The 16,270-nt window shown below is 34.9% G+C and overlaps 1 protein-coding gene across 11 annotated transcripts in view; it reads right to left on the bottom strand.

The window, feature by feature from the left end:
* Positions 1–34: 34 nt before the first annotated feature.
* Positions 35–16,270, bottom strand: part of SUPT20H (SPT20 homolog, SAGA complex component) — a 35,803-nt gene continuing 19,567 nt past the window's right edge. For 3 of the 11 annotated variants that reach the window (XM_068984642.1, XM_068984641.1, XM_068984643.1), the window contains exons 15-26: positions 15,603–15,629; positions 15,056–15,088; positions 14,377–14,494; positions 13,645–13,747; positions 13,315–13,473; positions 11,321–11,627; positions 10,706–10,860; positions 8,524–8,579; positions 6,485–6,613; positions 2,543–2,648; positions 1,099–1,202; positions 35–353 (exon numbers count right to left, since the gene is read on the bottom strand). In XM_068984642.1, coding sequence (XP_068840743.1) covers positions 216–353; positions 1,099–1,202; positions 2,543–2,648; positions 6,485–6,613; positions 8,524–8,579; positions 10,706–10,860; positions 11,321–11,627; positions 13,315–13,473; positions 13,645–13,747; positions 14,377–14,494; positions 15,056–15,088; positions 15,603–15,629 — 1,435 coding nt within the window. In that variant the 3' untranslated portion in view covers positions 35–215. The remainder of the gene's footprint in view (positions 354–1,098; positions 1,203–2,542; positions 2,649–6,484; positions 6,614–8,523; positions 8,580–10,705; positions 10,861–11,320; positions 11,628–13,314; positions 13,474–13,644; positions 13,748–14,376; positions 14,495–15,055; positions 15,089–15,602; positions 15,630–16,270) is intronic. The other 8 variants (XM_068984649.1, XM_068984651.1, XM_068984647.1 and 5 more) reach the window with 5 other exon arrangements.

The following is a 16,270-nucleotide window of genomic DNA, read 5'->3' as shown; positions in this document are numbered from 1 at the left end:
TAGGCAAACCAACCCTAATGGTTTGTTAAACCATCTCCCTGTTTTTATTTAAAAATTATTTGTTTTTATTTAAAAATCAAACTTCTGTATAAAGTTTGTATGTCTAGTAATGTAAAATACTGACAAATTTTAAAAAACAAATGAAGTAGAAACTCCGAATCCTTTTGATTCAATGCTCTTTAACTTTTTAAAAAGAAAGAAAAACTATTCAAGACTCAGAACTTTGGAGTGGTTGGCGTGCCTCTCTTCATCTTACTTTTTGACTGGCTGCCTGTATGCCGATGACGATGTAGCTGAGCTGTTTGTGCTGCTGCTGCTGCCATAGCCATTTGATGCTGCAAGAATCGTAACTGCTGCAAACAGAGGGGAAAAAAAATCTAGTTAGGTTAAACGTAGGTAGGTATGGAAAGATGATTTTCCTGAGAGTGATGAGAACAACAAAACTGAAAGGGAGAGAGCACTAAGATAACAAAAAGGGACTATACCACATCGAGACAATGCACAGTCAAACAGCACCAGTGGTACAGAAGCCTGCTGAGGGCTTTAAAGACAGGGCTTTTTAAACTTTAGAAGAAGCTCTGTTACTTTGCCTGGCCAGTCTATATTGCAGTAACTCAGCAACTTCAGTTACCATTGTGTTGTATGATAATTCATAGCAGTATAAAACCACCCTGCAAATTAAAGATAGTCAAGTATACTATTCTGACTTCCTAAGAATGGAATAACACTTTTCTAAAACAGGACAATTTACAAATAGGAACACTGGTATACTTGCCTTTTTCTGCAGTATAAAGAAGTTAACCATTGGCACTTACAACTATTTCAAAATATAAAGTAATCTAAAAATGTATGTTAATGTGCCATCAGCACTTCATGAAAGATTTTAAATTAGGCAGAGAATATGACTTAAATGTACAAAATATATGCAGTGCTCCAAGTTGACTCGCTAAAGTTGTCAGATTTTTAAATAAATTTGCTATTTACCAATTACTGTATAATCTCAAAAGACAGTAACATAAAACTGAAGTAAGGTATTTTGAAGTACTTTTGGAGCAAAGTATCTTTAAAAATGTAAGCAGAGTGAAGTTGCTGGATTACTTGGATCTGTTGCTGCTGCTGTTGAAAGGCAGAGGAGAGCTGGAGTCTCTGCTGAGGAAGGCTTTGCTCAGGTCTGTTCTCGGCAGAGCCAAGCTGAGACAACACTACAGAGAGGAGAAGGGGAAAGCAGGCCAGTCAGAAGGTTTGAAGGCTCCCAGGGTTAGAAAAGGACAACACAGAAAATGAAATAGAAAAGTATCAGTATGATTAATCTCAAGTATCAAATCACAGACATTTCAGAATAAATTTAGTACAGTATCCTGTTAGTTGAGGGGAACCACTGCCTGCAGGACTTCCTGGACATGAAGAGGGGAGAGCATGTGGCCAGAGCACTGTGCCCTCTCTCTTCCTGCATCTCGGTGCCATTTCCCTGAGAAGGCTTTCTAGCAAAATGCTGACTATGCCATGTTTAAAAGACAACCAGTCAAGTAGGAAATGGAGTGGGAGAAACCCAAACTACCGTAAGGACAAAACTGGTAGACAAATGCCAAAAGACGGTACAATGACTATCAGACCGCACTGTTAGCAACAAAGGTGGTGAACCTTTTAGAGCTGAGTGGGATCAGGAGTTAAGTTTACCTCTGTACAGATGAGGAAACTGCAGGCCTCAATGGTCTGAGGGACTCACTACAAGATAATTTAGTGGCAAGTCTGGAGCTAAAGTTCTTTCCATTAAAATTATACTACTGCTATTTTAGGATATTTACAGTTTGAAGGGTAAAGGCTTATTAATAATAAATTTCCATTTGGAAATTCACTAGCTCTAAATTAGATCCTTATGTAGCTCTTCCAGACACTGGAAATTGTACTGAATTCATAGTAAGCCCAGTGATAATTCAAAGTATTCACAAGTTCACTCATTAGTCTTGACACATTATCTCAGTTTCCACAGACATGTGACTTACTGATTTTAATTAAATATGAACTTAGAACTGCTGTCTTAAATTGACGAAATAATCTTCACTAAAGATAAATCTTTGGTTCACCATTTATTACTAGAAATGGTGAGCAGTCATTTAGTATATCTCTTTTTTTTTTACAATTGCCTTAAGCTTTGCTACTTGACTATTAAGTCCTAATTCACACACTATAAGCTTCTAGAATGAGACAAAAAACTGCAATCTAGAAAAGTGCAGTCTAGATAACCATGATAAACTAAAGTCAACTGCTTGGAAGCATCCTACTAAGCTGGGTAATTGTACAAAATCTTGCTAACAAAATTTAGCATGAGGTAAACAACTGCTATTAATATATTTAGGTCAAAGCACTTCATCAAAATAATGAGAAATATCTCAGTGTCTCAATCAAATAGTTCACACATTAAATATAACTGAAATTTTCTCTTGTTTTTGCTTGCAAAAAGGAAAAAGTTTCAGTGGTGAGATCCCAAGAGATACTTTTAATAAATTCAAATTCAACATTATTTAGTTATGAAGATACCAACCAGCTGCCTGTGAATGCATAAAGCTTCCTACTCCAGCAAGGTTAATAACTGCAGCATGCTGAGCAGATAAGGCTTGTTCTTGACTGGTCAAACTTTGTTCAGAACCCTGAATTAAAAAAAAATAAAATGACATGTATACAAAGAAAAAACAATTTTGGGTTGGTGGGAAGGATTGGTATTTTTTCCTGTATTAAAAATCAACATTAGACTAGGTCTTATAAAAAGAGTAACAAGGAAAGCCTTCAAAGGTATTTAGAATTAGCAAGAATAACCAGTATTTCAAAAGCAAGAAACCTAATTTTCAGAATTGATTCTGTATTGGTTTGTTATTTCATGCTGTATTAATAATTACTAAGGCATCTAGAAAGCATCAGAACTATCTTTTTTGAGGTATTGCTGATTTGCAATACTGTGTTAGTTTCAGGTGTGCAGCAAAGTAACTCCTTAGTGGCTGCACCAATTTACATTCCCACCAACAGTGCACAAAGGCTCCCTTTTCTCCATACCCTCTCCAGCATTTATTATTTGTAGACTTTTGATGATGAACATTCTGACCGATGTAAAGTGATACCTCATTGTGCGTTTGATTTGCATTTCTCTAATCATTAGCAATGTTGAGAGCATCTTTTCATGTGCCTGTTGGTCATCTGTACGTCTTCGTTGTAGATATGTCTATTTAGGTCTGCCCATTTTTTGACAGGGCTGCTTGTTTTTTGATATTGCTTCTATAAAGCTTCATCAAAACATTTTTTAAAAAGCTCAAAACACTTTGCAGCACAATGTTACAGTTTCTAGTGAGCACATTAGATCAAGAAAAGGAAACAGACAGACATAGATTATAAAGGAAAAAAAACCCATTCTTATTTGCAAATGGCAGGACTATTACAGGAAAAAAAAAATCCCTAAGGAATCTACAAAAAAAACAGAGTAAGTGAGGTTAGTAAGATCACAGAACACAAGATCAACACCAATTGTGCATACTAGTGATAAACAGGTAGAAAATGAAAAACAGTACCATTAATAATTCCTACCCCCCCAAAATGGATAAAGGACAAAAACAAAACTTAGGTGTAAGTCTATAATACACAAATAGGACTTGCATGCTGAAAACTAGCTGATTTTAGCCTAGAGACATACCATAATCATGGACTAGAAAACTCGCATAAACATGGTAAACCTTTCCCAAAATGACCTATAGGTTCAAACTCAATTCCTTTAAAAATCCCAGCAAGGTTTTTTTGTAGATATAGACAAGGTGATTCTAAAATTTACAAGGAAAAGCAAAGGATCTAAAATAGCTAAACAATTTTGAAAAAGAAGAACACAAGAGGATTTTCCCTTTGATTTTAAGATTTACTATGACCTCTGGACAAAGGTCCAAAAGTAATTCAACTGAGAAGGATGGCTTTTATAACAAATGGCACTGGAGCAAATGGCCAACAGTTTCCCCTCATCAACGATCCTGGACCAACGTCTCATACCTTCTACAAAATTAACTGAAAATGGATCATAGATTTAAAATGGAAAGTATAAAAAATTCTTTTGGGCAGAGAAGCTGGAGAGGAGTTCTTAACACTTCATCCCTAAAGCAAAATTCACTAAAAAAAGAGTAACTCAGACTTCCATCAAAAGTGGAAGCAACCCAAATGTCCATCAATGGATGAATGGATAAACAATGTGATATATAAATCAAGCAAATACTACTCAGTCTTAGAAAGGAACTTCAGACACACACTACAACATGGATGAACCTTTTGGATATTATGCGAAATGAAATAGGTCAGTCGCAAACAGACAAATACTGTAAAATTTCACCTATATGAGGTGCCTGGAGTAGTCAAACCCACAGGAACAAGAAGTACACTAGGAGGAGGGGGAAATAGGGAATTCCTTAATGGGTACACAGTTTTAGTTTTGCAAGATGAGAGAGTTCTGGAGATTAGTTGCACAACAATAAGAATATATCTAATACTAGCAAAGTGCACACTTAGAAATGGGTAGGATGGTGAATTTTGTATTACATGTATTTTACCACAATTTTGTAAAGAAAAGTACAAATCACGAATTTTTTATCAAGCTAAGTAATCCTTCATGTGTTAATAAAACCAGTTTTTTTTTCTTCTTTTGACTTAGTTCTCTTTTTTTTAAAGAACTTTTTATTTTGTATTGGGGTATAGCCAATGAACAATGGTGTGGGGACTCAGCCATACATATACATGTGTCCAAAAAGTAAATAGTTTTAAGTACACCATTTTTGAGAAATCTAATAGAGGATGAGCATTATCCAACCAAGACTTGACTGGGCAATCTTTGGCAGAAGGCCGGATGGTGAACATTTCATATATTTAATAGTGAGCTAATCTGACCTGCCTCTTGAGAAACCTGTGTGCAGGTCTGAAAGCAACAGTTAGAACTGGACATGGACAACAGACTGGTTCCAAAAAGGAAAAGGAGTACATCAAGGCTGTATATTGTCATCCTGCTTATTCAACTTATATGCAGAGTACATCATGAGAAACGCTGGGCTGGAAGAAGCACAAGCTGGAATCAAGATTGCCAGGAGAAATCTCGATAACCTCAGATATGCAGATGACACCACCCTTATGGCAGAAACTGAAGAACTAAAAAGTCTCTTGATGAAAGTGAAAGAGGAGAGTGAAGAAGTTGGCTTAAAGCTCAGCATTCAGAAAACGAAGATCATGGCATCCGGTCCCATCACTTCATGGCAAATAGATGGGGAAACAGTGGAAACAGTGGTTGACTTTATTTTTCTGGGCTCCAAAATCACTGCAGATGGTGACTGCAGCCATGAAATTGAAAGACGCTTACTCCTTGGAAGGAAAGTTATGACCAACCGAGACAGCATATTCAAAAGCAGAGACATTACTTTACCAACAAAGGTCCGTCTAGTCAAGGCTACGGTTTTTCCAGTGGTCATGTATGGATGTGAGAGTTGGACTATAAAGAAAGCTGAGCACTGAATAATTGATGCTTTTGAACTGTGGTGTTGGAGAAGACTCTTGAGAGTCCCTTGGACTGCAAGGAGATCCAACCAGTCCATCCTAAAGGAGATCAATCCTGGGTGTTCATTGGAGGGACTCATGTTGAAGCTGAAGCTCCAATCCTTTGGCCACCTGATGCAGAGAGCTGACTCATTTGAAAAGGCCCTGATGCTGGGAAAGACTGAGGGCCAGAGGAGAAGGGGACGACAGAGGATGAGATGGCTGGATGGCATCTCCGACACAATGGACATGGGTTTGGGTGGACTCTGGCAGTTGGTGATAGACAGGGAGGCCTGGCGTGCTGCAGTTCATGGGGTTGTAAAGAGGCAGACATGACTGAGCAACTGAACTGAACTGAAAGGAAATGTTGGAGGTAGGACTCAGGAATCAGTATTTTTTTAGCTTCCCAGATGATTCCAAAGTGCAGCAAATGTTCAGAAAACCCTGAACATTTTAAAAGTAAAGTTCCTTTTACTACTTTACTGCAGTTCTTATTCAATTTCTCTTTGGCAATATACAGAGTATTTGTTTTTGTCTATTTTCTGTTTTAAGCTTCACAATAAAAAGAATTTCTCTATTCAAATGGAAACAAAATACTAAAAACAGAAAGATGATGAGGTAGAAAGAAAGTACATGGCCTATAGAGGCAGAAAGACCTGGACCTGAATCCCTGCTCTGCCACTCTCTGTATGGTTGTGAGCAAGTTGGTCACTTGAATCTATTTATGACTATGCAAGATGGAAGTGACATCATCTATTCAGTATGGCTGTTGTGAGAATTAGAAATAGGCCTTGATTACTGATAGCTACTACTGTTAATAAAGAAAGGACAGCATATGAAAAGTTTGTTCAAACAGTCTAAAAACACTTGAAATAGTCCTGGAATATACCAAAAAAAGATATAATTCTATGATATCATATGGAAGGTAGAAAGGACATACCTGCTCCCCAGGCTGTTGAGGACTAGAAGTTGTGGGTTGCTGGGGCTGAGGCTGCTGTGGTGTAAACTGGGAGAGCTGCTGCTGCTGCTGTTGCTGCAGGGTGTTAAAAATGAGCGAGCCGCCTGGAAGCTATTAAGAATTTGAGCAAGAAATAATTAGGCAATTTCAGATTATTTAAATTTCCTTATTCTACAAATGTTTCTGGGGCATTCCCTATGCATCAGGTATTCTTCCAGGGATGAGGAAAACGAAGTCAACAAAACTGAAAACAAAACAAACTCCCTGCTCTTTAAAAAAAAGGGGGGGGACAATCTCTTTAAACACAATTTTCAAGTGCTATTACTCTGGCTCTCAAATACGTAAGTAATCTCCAACATAAATCTTTCTGCTTCAAGTTAATACTTAGCTGTCTAAATAAACATACTGCTTTTGCTTAACTGTTTATACATTAACACAAAACAGCACTAAATGCATTTGCAAGTATAAAAAAAAAGCTAGTGATAATGAGGGATATATGTTAAAAAAGCTCATTTCCCTAAATCTGGTCTAGCTTTGCCCAAATCCAGAGGTTTTTATATAACATAGCCAGGAAGTCCAAAGCTGAAAAGAAAATGCATTAGATGTGCATATTTAGTTTGGAGATATTACAAGCTCTGTCATTATGAATCTAAATTAATAATAAAAAAGCGTTTTTACAAGAAGCATCCAGAAAATTCCACATTAAACACTAAAACTATGCATTCCAAATGCATCAGAAAACAAATGTTTTTCCACTTTATTCTATAGGGGTTTAAGTTAAACACACTTTGGAGTTTTGGGGCAAAGTCCAAGCAAATACCAAGTGAGAAACTCTTAGATCTGTACAGTCAAAAAAGAGGTGTCTAGGTCAAAAGCTCTACACTCAGCATAGTTCATTGTTAGGTAAATCTGGACAAAGCACAGGTCAAGTGTTTCCTTCTCAATTAGTTAGATAATAAAAATGTAGCAGAATGTAATTTGTAAGGTGGTTTCTGCCCTTATCATCAGTGCTATTAAGGAATGCCACTACTCTTAACACTGAGCTTGATCCCTACAGAAATTCCTACAGCAAAATGCAGCAAAGTGGGCTAAACAAGCTAACCCAATGTGTCCATATTATAATTGGATTATTCTGCGATGCGTATGTAAATACTGACACTGTCTGCATACTGTATAGGAAGTAAGTTAAGTTTTAGTTCTAAATGTGTTTCCTAATTTATTATTTCTGAATATCAGGTTGGATGGATGTGATTATTATTTTCCAGTAATCCCTAGCTCTGCCATTCTGTGTCTCCAAATCTTTATTTTCATGTCTACCTTTTCTAACAATTCTCTGTAGACAATCTCATCCATTTCCAACCTACTAGGCTTAACACTGAATGCAATCCTTAAAGGACCAAGCACAGCCCAGAATACTCTAAGTTCACAACATGTACTAAATATTCTCTACCTACTTTTTCTCTTTATATATGTTAATACTGAGAAAACGAATAAGAAAAGTCTCATCACTCGACACAAACTGTAACCTAATGGAATTTACTGCATGACTATTTAATAGTGATTGAATAGTCACCTGCCTGGCACTGTGCTATTGAGTCATATTCTCCTCAGGAAAAGAACACACACATCTAATCTAAAAAGCTTCTATTCATATTTAAAATCTATTGTAAGCAAACAGCAATACTTATGTATATACATAAAAAGTCTGTTACAGAACAATTACTTTCTAAGTATATTTGCTGCTACTACTGTAGGCAAGTTATTCTTCTTGGCAGCTGTGAACTCTCCCCTCTGGAACTAGTTCTTAATTTGGCAGGGCTGTCAGAGCCAATGGAAGTGTGGTACATGGGTACAATTTTTTCCCGCTTATCCACTTAATCATACTTTTAGATGCTTCTCAACAACCTCAGAACTTCAAATGCTAAAATGTGCAAACATACATGGTTAAAAAACAAAAAGCACTATAAAAAACTTAAAAAAAAAAAACAAAAAAACTATCAAAAGCAGTGTTTCAGGTTTACCTGGAGTAGATTTAAGGGCCTGAGACTTGAAGTATTTTTTAAACCAAATGGAACACCTATTAAATAAAACTCATGGTTAAAACAGGAAATTAAAACTTTATTATACTTGGAGGTACTTTATACTTTAGCATATAAAAATACAACATTTTAAGTACTCTCTGCACAGATGTGCTTATTTCCTATACTTTAAAATTTTCTTAAAACCGGCCCCCCAATTTCATCACTATTTGTTGATAATGAGATCTTATTCAAACATGTGAAGCACAAGATGTACCTTACATTCTGTATTTCAGAAACTGAGACTTCTTTATAACTACTGAAACTACTGGCTGGAAAAGTAATCTAGCAGCATGCAGACACTACAGATATAATAAAACTATCACTACTGTGCAAATACATTTCACATATTGGTATCTACTTATATTTCTCAGTGCTAAACAGTATGTGATAACAATCCCATCTCTGAGAACCAGTGTGGTTTGTGCTATTTCTTAAAGTGCAAATGCTAATATTAATTGTGCTGACGAACACTGAATTTTGTGTGTAAGGATCAAGCTGAAAGTCATGAAACAATGCTTTGTTAATTCTGAACTTATTCCCCCAAATTTGTGACACAATACAGAGCAAATCCTAAAGCAGGCGTTGGCAATCTTTTCCGGTAGGCTTTGTGGGCCACAGACTCTGTCCCTTATTGTTTCTCGTATCTTTTCTTTTTTAAAACAAACCTTAAAAAGTGTAAAACTATTCTTAGCTTGAACTGTGTGTTACAGATTGTTGATGGCAGTCTTCAAGTATGTATATATCTTCCTCAGTAAATATACCAATTTGAACTCTAGTTTAAAAGGTAACTAGTTCTCTAAGCAGGTAATTGTATTTAAAAAAGATAAAGGGTAGATAATACTCAAAAGACAATATGAAAGGCTTGTCTGAAAAATGGAAAAAGCGTAATCAGACAAAAATGTGACAATATGGATAGCCCCTCCAGGAATTCTCATTAAAAAAAAAAAAAAAAAAGAGATAACTCCCTTTAAGGGTGGATGACATCTGGGTAATGCTTTATAGCTTACTAACGGCACTTCCATATCACTTCATTTATTTTCTTGTAAATAGCAACTTAAGTTAGCTACTTTTACTCCGGCTTCAGAACAGATGAAACTGAGGTTGAGGGGGAACAATTAAGTGACTTCTTCCAGGCCCTAGAGTAAGCATTTGGAGCTACCAGTAATTAGAAGGATTACATGTAAATATAATATCCAAAATTTAACACTGATTCCATTTTCCAGGGCTCCTACCACTAAAGCATACTTATACACAGTAAAATAAGAATATCAGCTAGAATTAGAAAACTACAGCAATATATTAAACACATTTAAATTATATTCTTTGGATTCTCTTTCCCCGACTCATAGCAAGTTTCTCCTAACTCATAGTTAAGTTTTTCTTACTATGCTGAGTTTGTTTTTCTGTTAATCTTTTTTTTCTGAGTGAGAAATGACACTGTTTTACGATACATTCTCTTAAAGAACTTTAAAAGTAGCACACGTTGTTAAAAACATTTTCCCAGTACATGTAATTACATTACTGCAACTACCACAATAAACTACTACTAATGATGGGACAGCAGTTATTTTTGAGTGTTTATCACGTCTCAGGCATAGACACCTCATCTGTATTTATTCATTTAATCTTCACAACTGTGAGGTAAAGTATTGTTATTATCCTTATTTTATTTATAAGGAAAATGAGGCCCAAAGGTAACTTTGCTATGATTATGCAGTTATGGTAAGTTGAACAAGAAGGATTCAATCCAGGCAGTCCGGCTTCAGAACTGAGGCTTTTAAATGTCATGCTATATTGCTTTTCTTGCTTACATATGTTTTCAAAATATGGTTCTTTTACCTGGAGCAGGACTACACTGGTAACCATCAAAGTTACTTTTATAATGTTTGGAAGTCAAAGATAAAATCTGCAGAGACTTACAGGCTTACCAAGTTTCTTCAGAGAATTTGATAGCCAGATGGTTTTTAATTCAAATATCAGAATTTTAAAAGCTTTTGAAAGGAAATATTTTCAACATAATATTTCATTAAAAAAGGATGTTAGATGTTTATCACTTAAATGACATTTTAACATAAGCATGGAGTGTAATTTTGTTAGAGATTATTATTTCCAATATTCTGACCTGCTTGAGAGGCTGTCTGCATTGCACCCGGCAATGCATTTGGTAGCAGACCCCCTGAGGGTAGAAGGCCACTCAGGTTTATTCCTGCAGGAGTTATGGCACCAGTGTTACAGCCCAGCATAGGGTTTGAACCACTCATCAAAGCTTGAGCTCCACTGCAGGAGAATAAGACAAAGCATTAGGCAGGCTAGTGCTGTAAAAGAAAAATCAGCTACATAAATCCTTGGATTAAAAAACAAACTGCTTCACAAACACAGATATTTCTGTCTTAAATATCAACAGCGAGGTTTGCAAAAATCAAGTGCTATGTATCTACCAAGGCTTAAAATATAATCTGGTAGAGTAACGAACTCATCAATGGAATAAAAGATGGTAACAAAGGATAAACAGGAAAAATCTAAGCTGCTGTCAATGTGAAATCAGTAAGTAGTACCACCTTAGTGCCTATAATAGATGTATTACTATCTAAAATTCAAACATACTTGCTGAGATAAATTCTAGTCACGCAGAAACCATTTTTTTTTAGTTTCAACAATATACAATTTGTTTTTAATTTCACAAATAATTTTAGATTATCTTAAAAAAAAAAAAATCAGGGCTTTGATGCAAACTTACCAAACAGAGCCCACTACATTGATGAAGTTAAGTCCAGCAGAGTTTGCCATGACCTGGGTGGCTGTGGTTCCTGTAGTTATAGATGTTACCATGGTGGAAAGAGGAATGGTCGTTACAGGCATTGCCTGGCTCAGAGACTTTTGCTGCTGAGCAAACTGAGTTAACAAAGTGGGCTGAGGGGTGAAGCCTGAATCTTGGGGAGTAGGGGTAGCTGAAGGGGTAATAGGAGTTGAGCTCTGAGCATCAGGAGGGTGTGGGGTCGATGAAGGGGTTGGTGTAGGAGTAGATGGCTTAGGAGTTCCAGATCCTGCTCATTGAGAAAAATAAAAATTGCTAGTTTGTTATAAATGGCCAGTCCTTTTTCAAATAAGGTTAATGGAATCTTATTTAGCACTGACAGTCTGTTCCAGTTTTTTTTTTTTTAAAGCAGTTAACTGCAAGTGTTAATTTCTACACATGATACATGAGTGTTGCTACACTCAATTACAATTAAGGATGCAGTATATCACCTACAAATGCCATCAGAGATGCTATTACAGTAACAGTAAAAATATACATTTGTATTCTATCACAAAACCCATTTAAAAGTTAGTTTCCTACCATGCTATCTTTGGCCTAAAAACTTTAAAAGGAATTCAAATTAATTTTTGTTATTTACGATTTCACTAATTTAGGACATCACTTAGAAATATTGCTTATTTTCTGTTAACAGTCTGAGATAAAACTCTGAACATATTTAATAAATTACATACAGTTAACCATCGTATTTGGCACCTAAATATACATATTTAATTCCTAACACAGCAAGTTTACCCTGACAGACAAATTTTACAAAACACAGTAATAAAGCAAGTATTTGATAGATAATACTGCATCTTTAACAGTAACTGTGTACTTCGGTTTAAATGTAGAATGTATAGAAAATCTGTTGTGAATGAAGTATGCACAGTTTATCAACTTTAAAAAAAAAACAAAAAATAAAAAAACAAAAACCAGAAAAATAAAACCAAAAGCTCTTGAGGTGTTTTCTTTTTTAGCTTTCATGTCCTGCAGAAAGAAAGGAAAGAAATGTGAATGTCCAGAAGCTGTCACTCAACCCTTACTTAAAGTAACAACTGTGTGCAGTAGATTAACATAATAATCAATACCCACAACATAAGAAGTGTGAATAAGACTTTCAGGAAATTTATAAATTTTTTCTTTGTGCAAAACAAGAAGGCAGAAAAATTACACCTTTTGAGCTATCAAGATGAAGATGTTTACATCTAATGCAAAGACCACCCTGTCACTGTGCAGTGTACTAAAACTTTCAGCACATATTAGTCATTTATTAAAAAAATCTAAAAAACTGGAATGCTTTTTTTATTTGCAAGTTGGTACCTAAATATCTCAGATATTTGTTAATTTGAAGAAATTCAAACTAATGCCTAAATTCTTGAGCAATTATTCTTGATGTTTAAAAAAAAGTATTCAGTAGTAAAAATTACATTATCTTCAGAATGCTTTATGATCATCCCACATTTTCGTAACTGACAGCAATTAAGGAGAGTGTACGGGTATTATTAAAAAACTACCTTTCAGTTTACTTCTTACATTTACAAAGGTAGGACTGCAGCAACAACTCACATGACATTTTTTTTCCATATCAGCTGCATAGTTTACATAAAATGTAAAATGTCCTAAGGTACACTGGTATAAAAAATAATTTGGAATCTTACTGCTACATTTAGCTATCAGATTATTTTTTTCAGGAGATGTGTAGGTTGCAAATCTATAAGAAAGGTATACACAAGCTGCATACATAAATACAGAAAAACAAATACAATTACAATAAACACATAATACATACAGCCAACAAGAGATCTGCCTGAAGCTTCTTAAAACTTGTACATTTTGGGTAGACAGTACATTCAGATTTCACTATTTCACTGGAAGAACTATCTTAAGAAACACTAATGCAAAAGCTTATGAAGAATTTTTAAGTTACAACTTACTTTGTGATGAACTGGCAGGTGACAGGGCAGCTGGAGAAAGCATGCTAACTTGATTAAGATCCACGGATGATTTCCGAGAAAGACTTGGTGGCTTAGAAGCAGGAGGAGGAGTTGGAGATTTAAGAAAGCTGCTGGCCTGTTGTGGTGTAAAATAGTTACCTAGGGGAAAAAATATAGAAGTTATTTGCTAGGTTTACAATTTAAGATTTGATGAATTCCGCTACTTCTTAGATTTACAATTAAAAATGCTGAGCAAATCAAAATATGAGTAAATGGATTATGATTATCTGTTTCTTATTCTAGATTACAGAAAATTAAGGAATGCAATACCTGAGGAACTATTTCCTGAGGTTGAGGGAAGTTTGATGGGTGGAGGTCGATGTTTCACTCCTTTCCCCAGTACTGAAGACTGAACTGACACGGTCTCAGGCTGCTGAGAGACAATGATATTAAGCATACTCAATAAAATGAAGTCAAATCAGAAATTCACAAATTCACAACACTGTAACTTCTGGATGAAAACAGAGTTTAAAAAGATTAGGTATTACACGTTTCAAAAGACTGCAACTTCACAAAGGGAGAACTATTTCCAAGTGAAAAGGTCTTGAGTTTGAAGGAGAAGAGCAGAGTAAGATGACAGCAAAGCTTCACCCTTGAATCTTCCCCAGAAAAATGACAGCTGTAGAGGTAGCACATACTTCTACAGCTGTTAAGACATATATATACATGCAGGTGACCAGTATACATAGATGTTCATTACACTTTTTGTTTTACACCTCTGTGTATGTTTGAAAATTTCCATTATATAAAGTTAAATAATGAAAAGAAAATTAAAGTTAAAAGTAAATACAAAACTATGGACATGAGTTTAAACACATTCCAGGAGATGGTAAAGGACAGGGAAGCCTGGTGTGTTGTAGTCCATGGGGTAGGTTGTAGATAGACATGACTTAGCGACTAGATGGCAACAATCCCTCAAAAACTAGTTCTTAATATTTCTCAGATCCTTGAGAACAATCAGGCAGGAAAAAGTAATAGCACAAAAAAGTTAACCAAACACACTTCTGTTTCTTTCCCTGGAGAAAGCTGACTCAAGCTGGCTGAGCCACTGGAGCTGTGTGACATCTTCACTGGACATTTGGCTTCATTCTGGACCAATTCCTGGTACTGATTGACTACTCTGAAATATTAGCGGGAAAACAAGTAATGATTAGCTAACTCTATTTTAAACATAAATTTATTACATAGGAAATGAATAACTTAATGAAAAAAGTTCTATGAAAAATAACACAAAAATGAAAATTTAGACAATTAATCTTTGATAAAAGCACAGTCTTTTAATATTTTCAGTAACAAGCTAAAGCTGAAAACATTTTGCTAATTAACGATTTAAAGATCCTTTCAGTATCTTGTCTCTAAAATAAAATTACAGGTCTCTAAAATAAAATCCACCAATAAGCAGCCAAAAGAATTACAGTGACTCTGACTTATATTCTGATTAAAGTACTACCGAAAACTCATTTTCCTTAACTACTATAGATACATCTAAGTTTTATTTAAAATAAAGCTATATTTTAAACATTATCCTTTTGTTACTTTCTTAATTCTATTTAAAAATCCTAGGAGTAGATAAGATATAATTAAAATCAAAGCTTTGACTCCTAATGGAGTACTCTCTATCCTACAAGAATAAAGTTTATCTTACCCATCCAATCAAAAATAAAGATGCAAATATTTTTACCTCTCAGCATCAGTCTTTGATCCAATAACGAACCTAAATTGTTTTTTAAGAAAAGAGAAAAGTATTAAATAGACTTGTTTTAAGGAGCCCCGAGATTACTTTCGAAGTCTTTTAGTAATTTTAAATATAGAATTAAAATCTATCAAGATATGAAAAAAAATATTGAAAACACATTAAAAAATATTAAATGATGACCAAGTCTTGCATGCATTACAATATAATTCTGTGAATAAATTGGCTGATTTAATTTAAGGGAGATTTATTGGGGCTGAAAGTTGCTAAGTGCTACACACCCTTACAAGTGTCTGTCCTACAGCAAAATTCACTGAACTACCTTGTGCAAGGCCTGTGGCCTTCCTCTCGCTTTAAACTTTTGATTTTGGAAGTCATTATTAATGTTTACATAGCAGGACCTTAGAGCACATTTTGACAAAGAAGCGTTTATCACCAATTCAAATAAAGTCTTTACCAACTCTTTTAAAAGGATTTGACATTTATATGATTTCTTAACAGATTAAAATAGTGAGTTTGTTTATTTTTTAATTACCAATTTGAATGATCATCTGTGGAGAAGCTGAAATATAAAATGTAAAAAAAAAAAAAAGAAAAAACTTGTTAATGCAGCTCAAACTTTAACTTCATAGCTATTAAATCAAGTAATTTATGAATATGGGAGAATGACTGGAAGGTAACAAGCCATGGAGCATTTCTGCAGCAATGTCCTGAAGTAAAAGGCAAAAAATTCAATTCTCTAATTGTCAAACAAATATAATCAGTTGGCTTTCTGAACCAATTTTTTTTAAATGAGAGATCATATGTCATTCCACTGTGTTTCAGAAAAGTTAGTAACTAATTAAAATGACCAGCATGTGTTTCTACAGGGAAGACTTTAAAAAAATATGGCTAATCAAAATATCTGGTCTTTCTACTAAGTATAAATAAAATAGTAGCTGAGGATCCCCTGACTGCTACTGTTTTCTCCTAGTGACTTTTACTTAGGTATTGGTGAGGTTATTCTTTAAAATCCATCTTTCTGCTATAATTTCAACTCGTATTTTGTTATGATTTAACATAGAGCTGGCTCTTGCTTTTTTTTCTGCTCAGGTTCTCTTTTTCCTTCCTTTCAAAACAGCATCAACTTGACTAAAAGAAGAGAACTAATAATAAAACATTAAAACAAAACTAAATACTGGGTACCTTGTAGTAAACATATGT

This window comes from Capricornis sumatraensis, chromosome 12, assembly GCF_032405125.1.
Source record: "Capricornis sumatraensis isolate serow.1 chromosome 12, serow.2, whole genome shotgun sequence".
In the NCBI taxonomy this organism is placed as follows: domain Eukaryota; kingdom Metazoa; phylum Chordata; class Mammalia; order Artiodactyla; family Bovidae; genus Capricornis; species Capricornis sumatraensis.
This window is presented reverse-complemented; position numbering and strand designations above follow the sequence as displayed.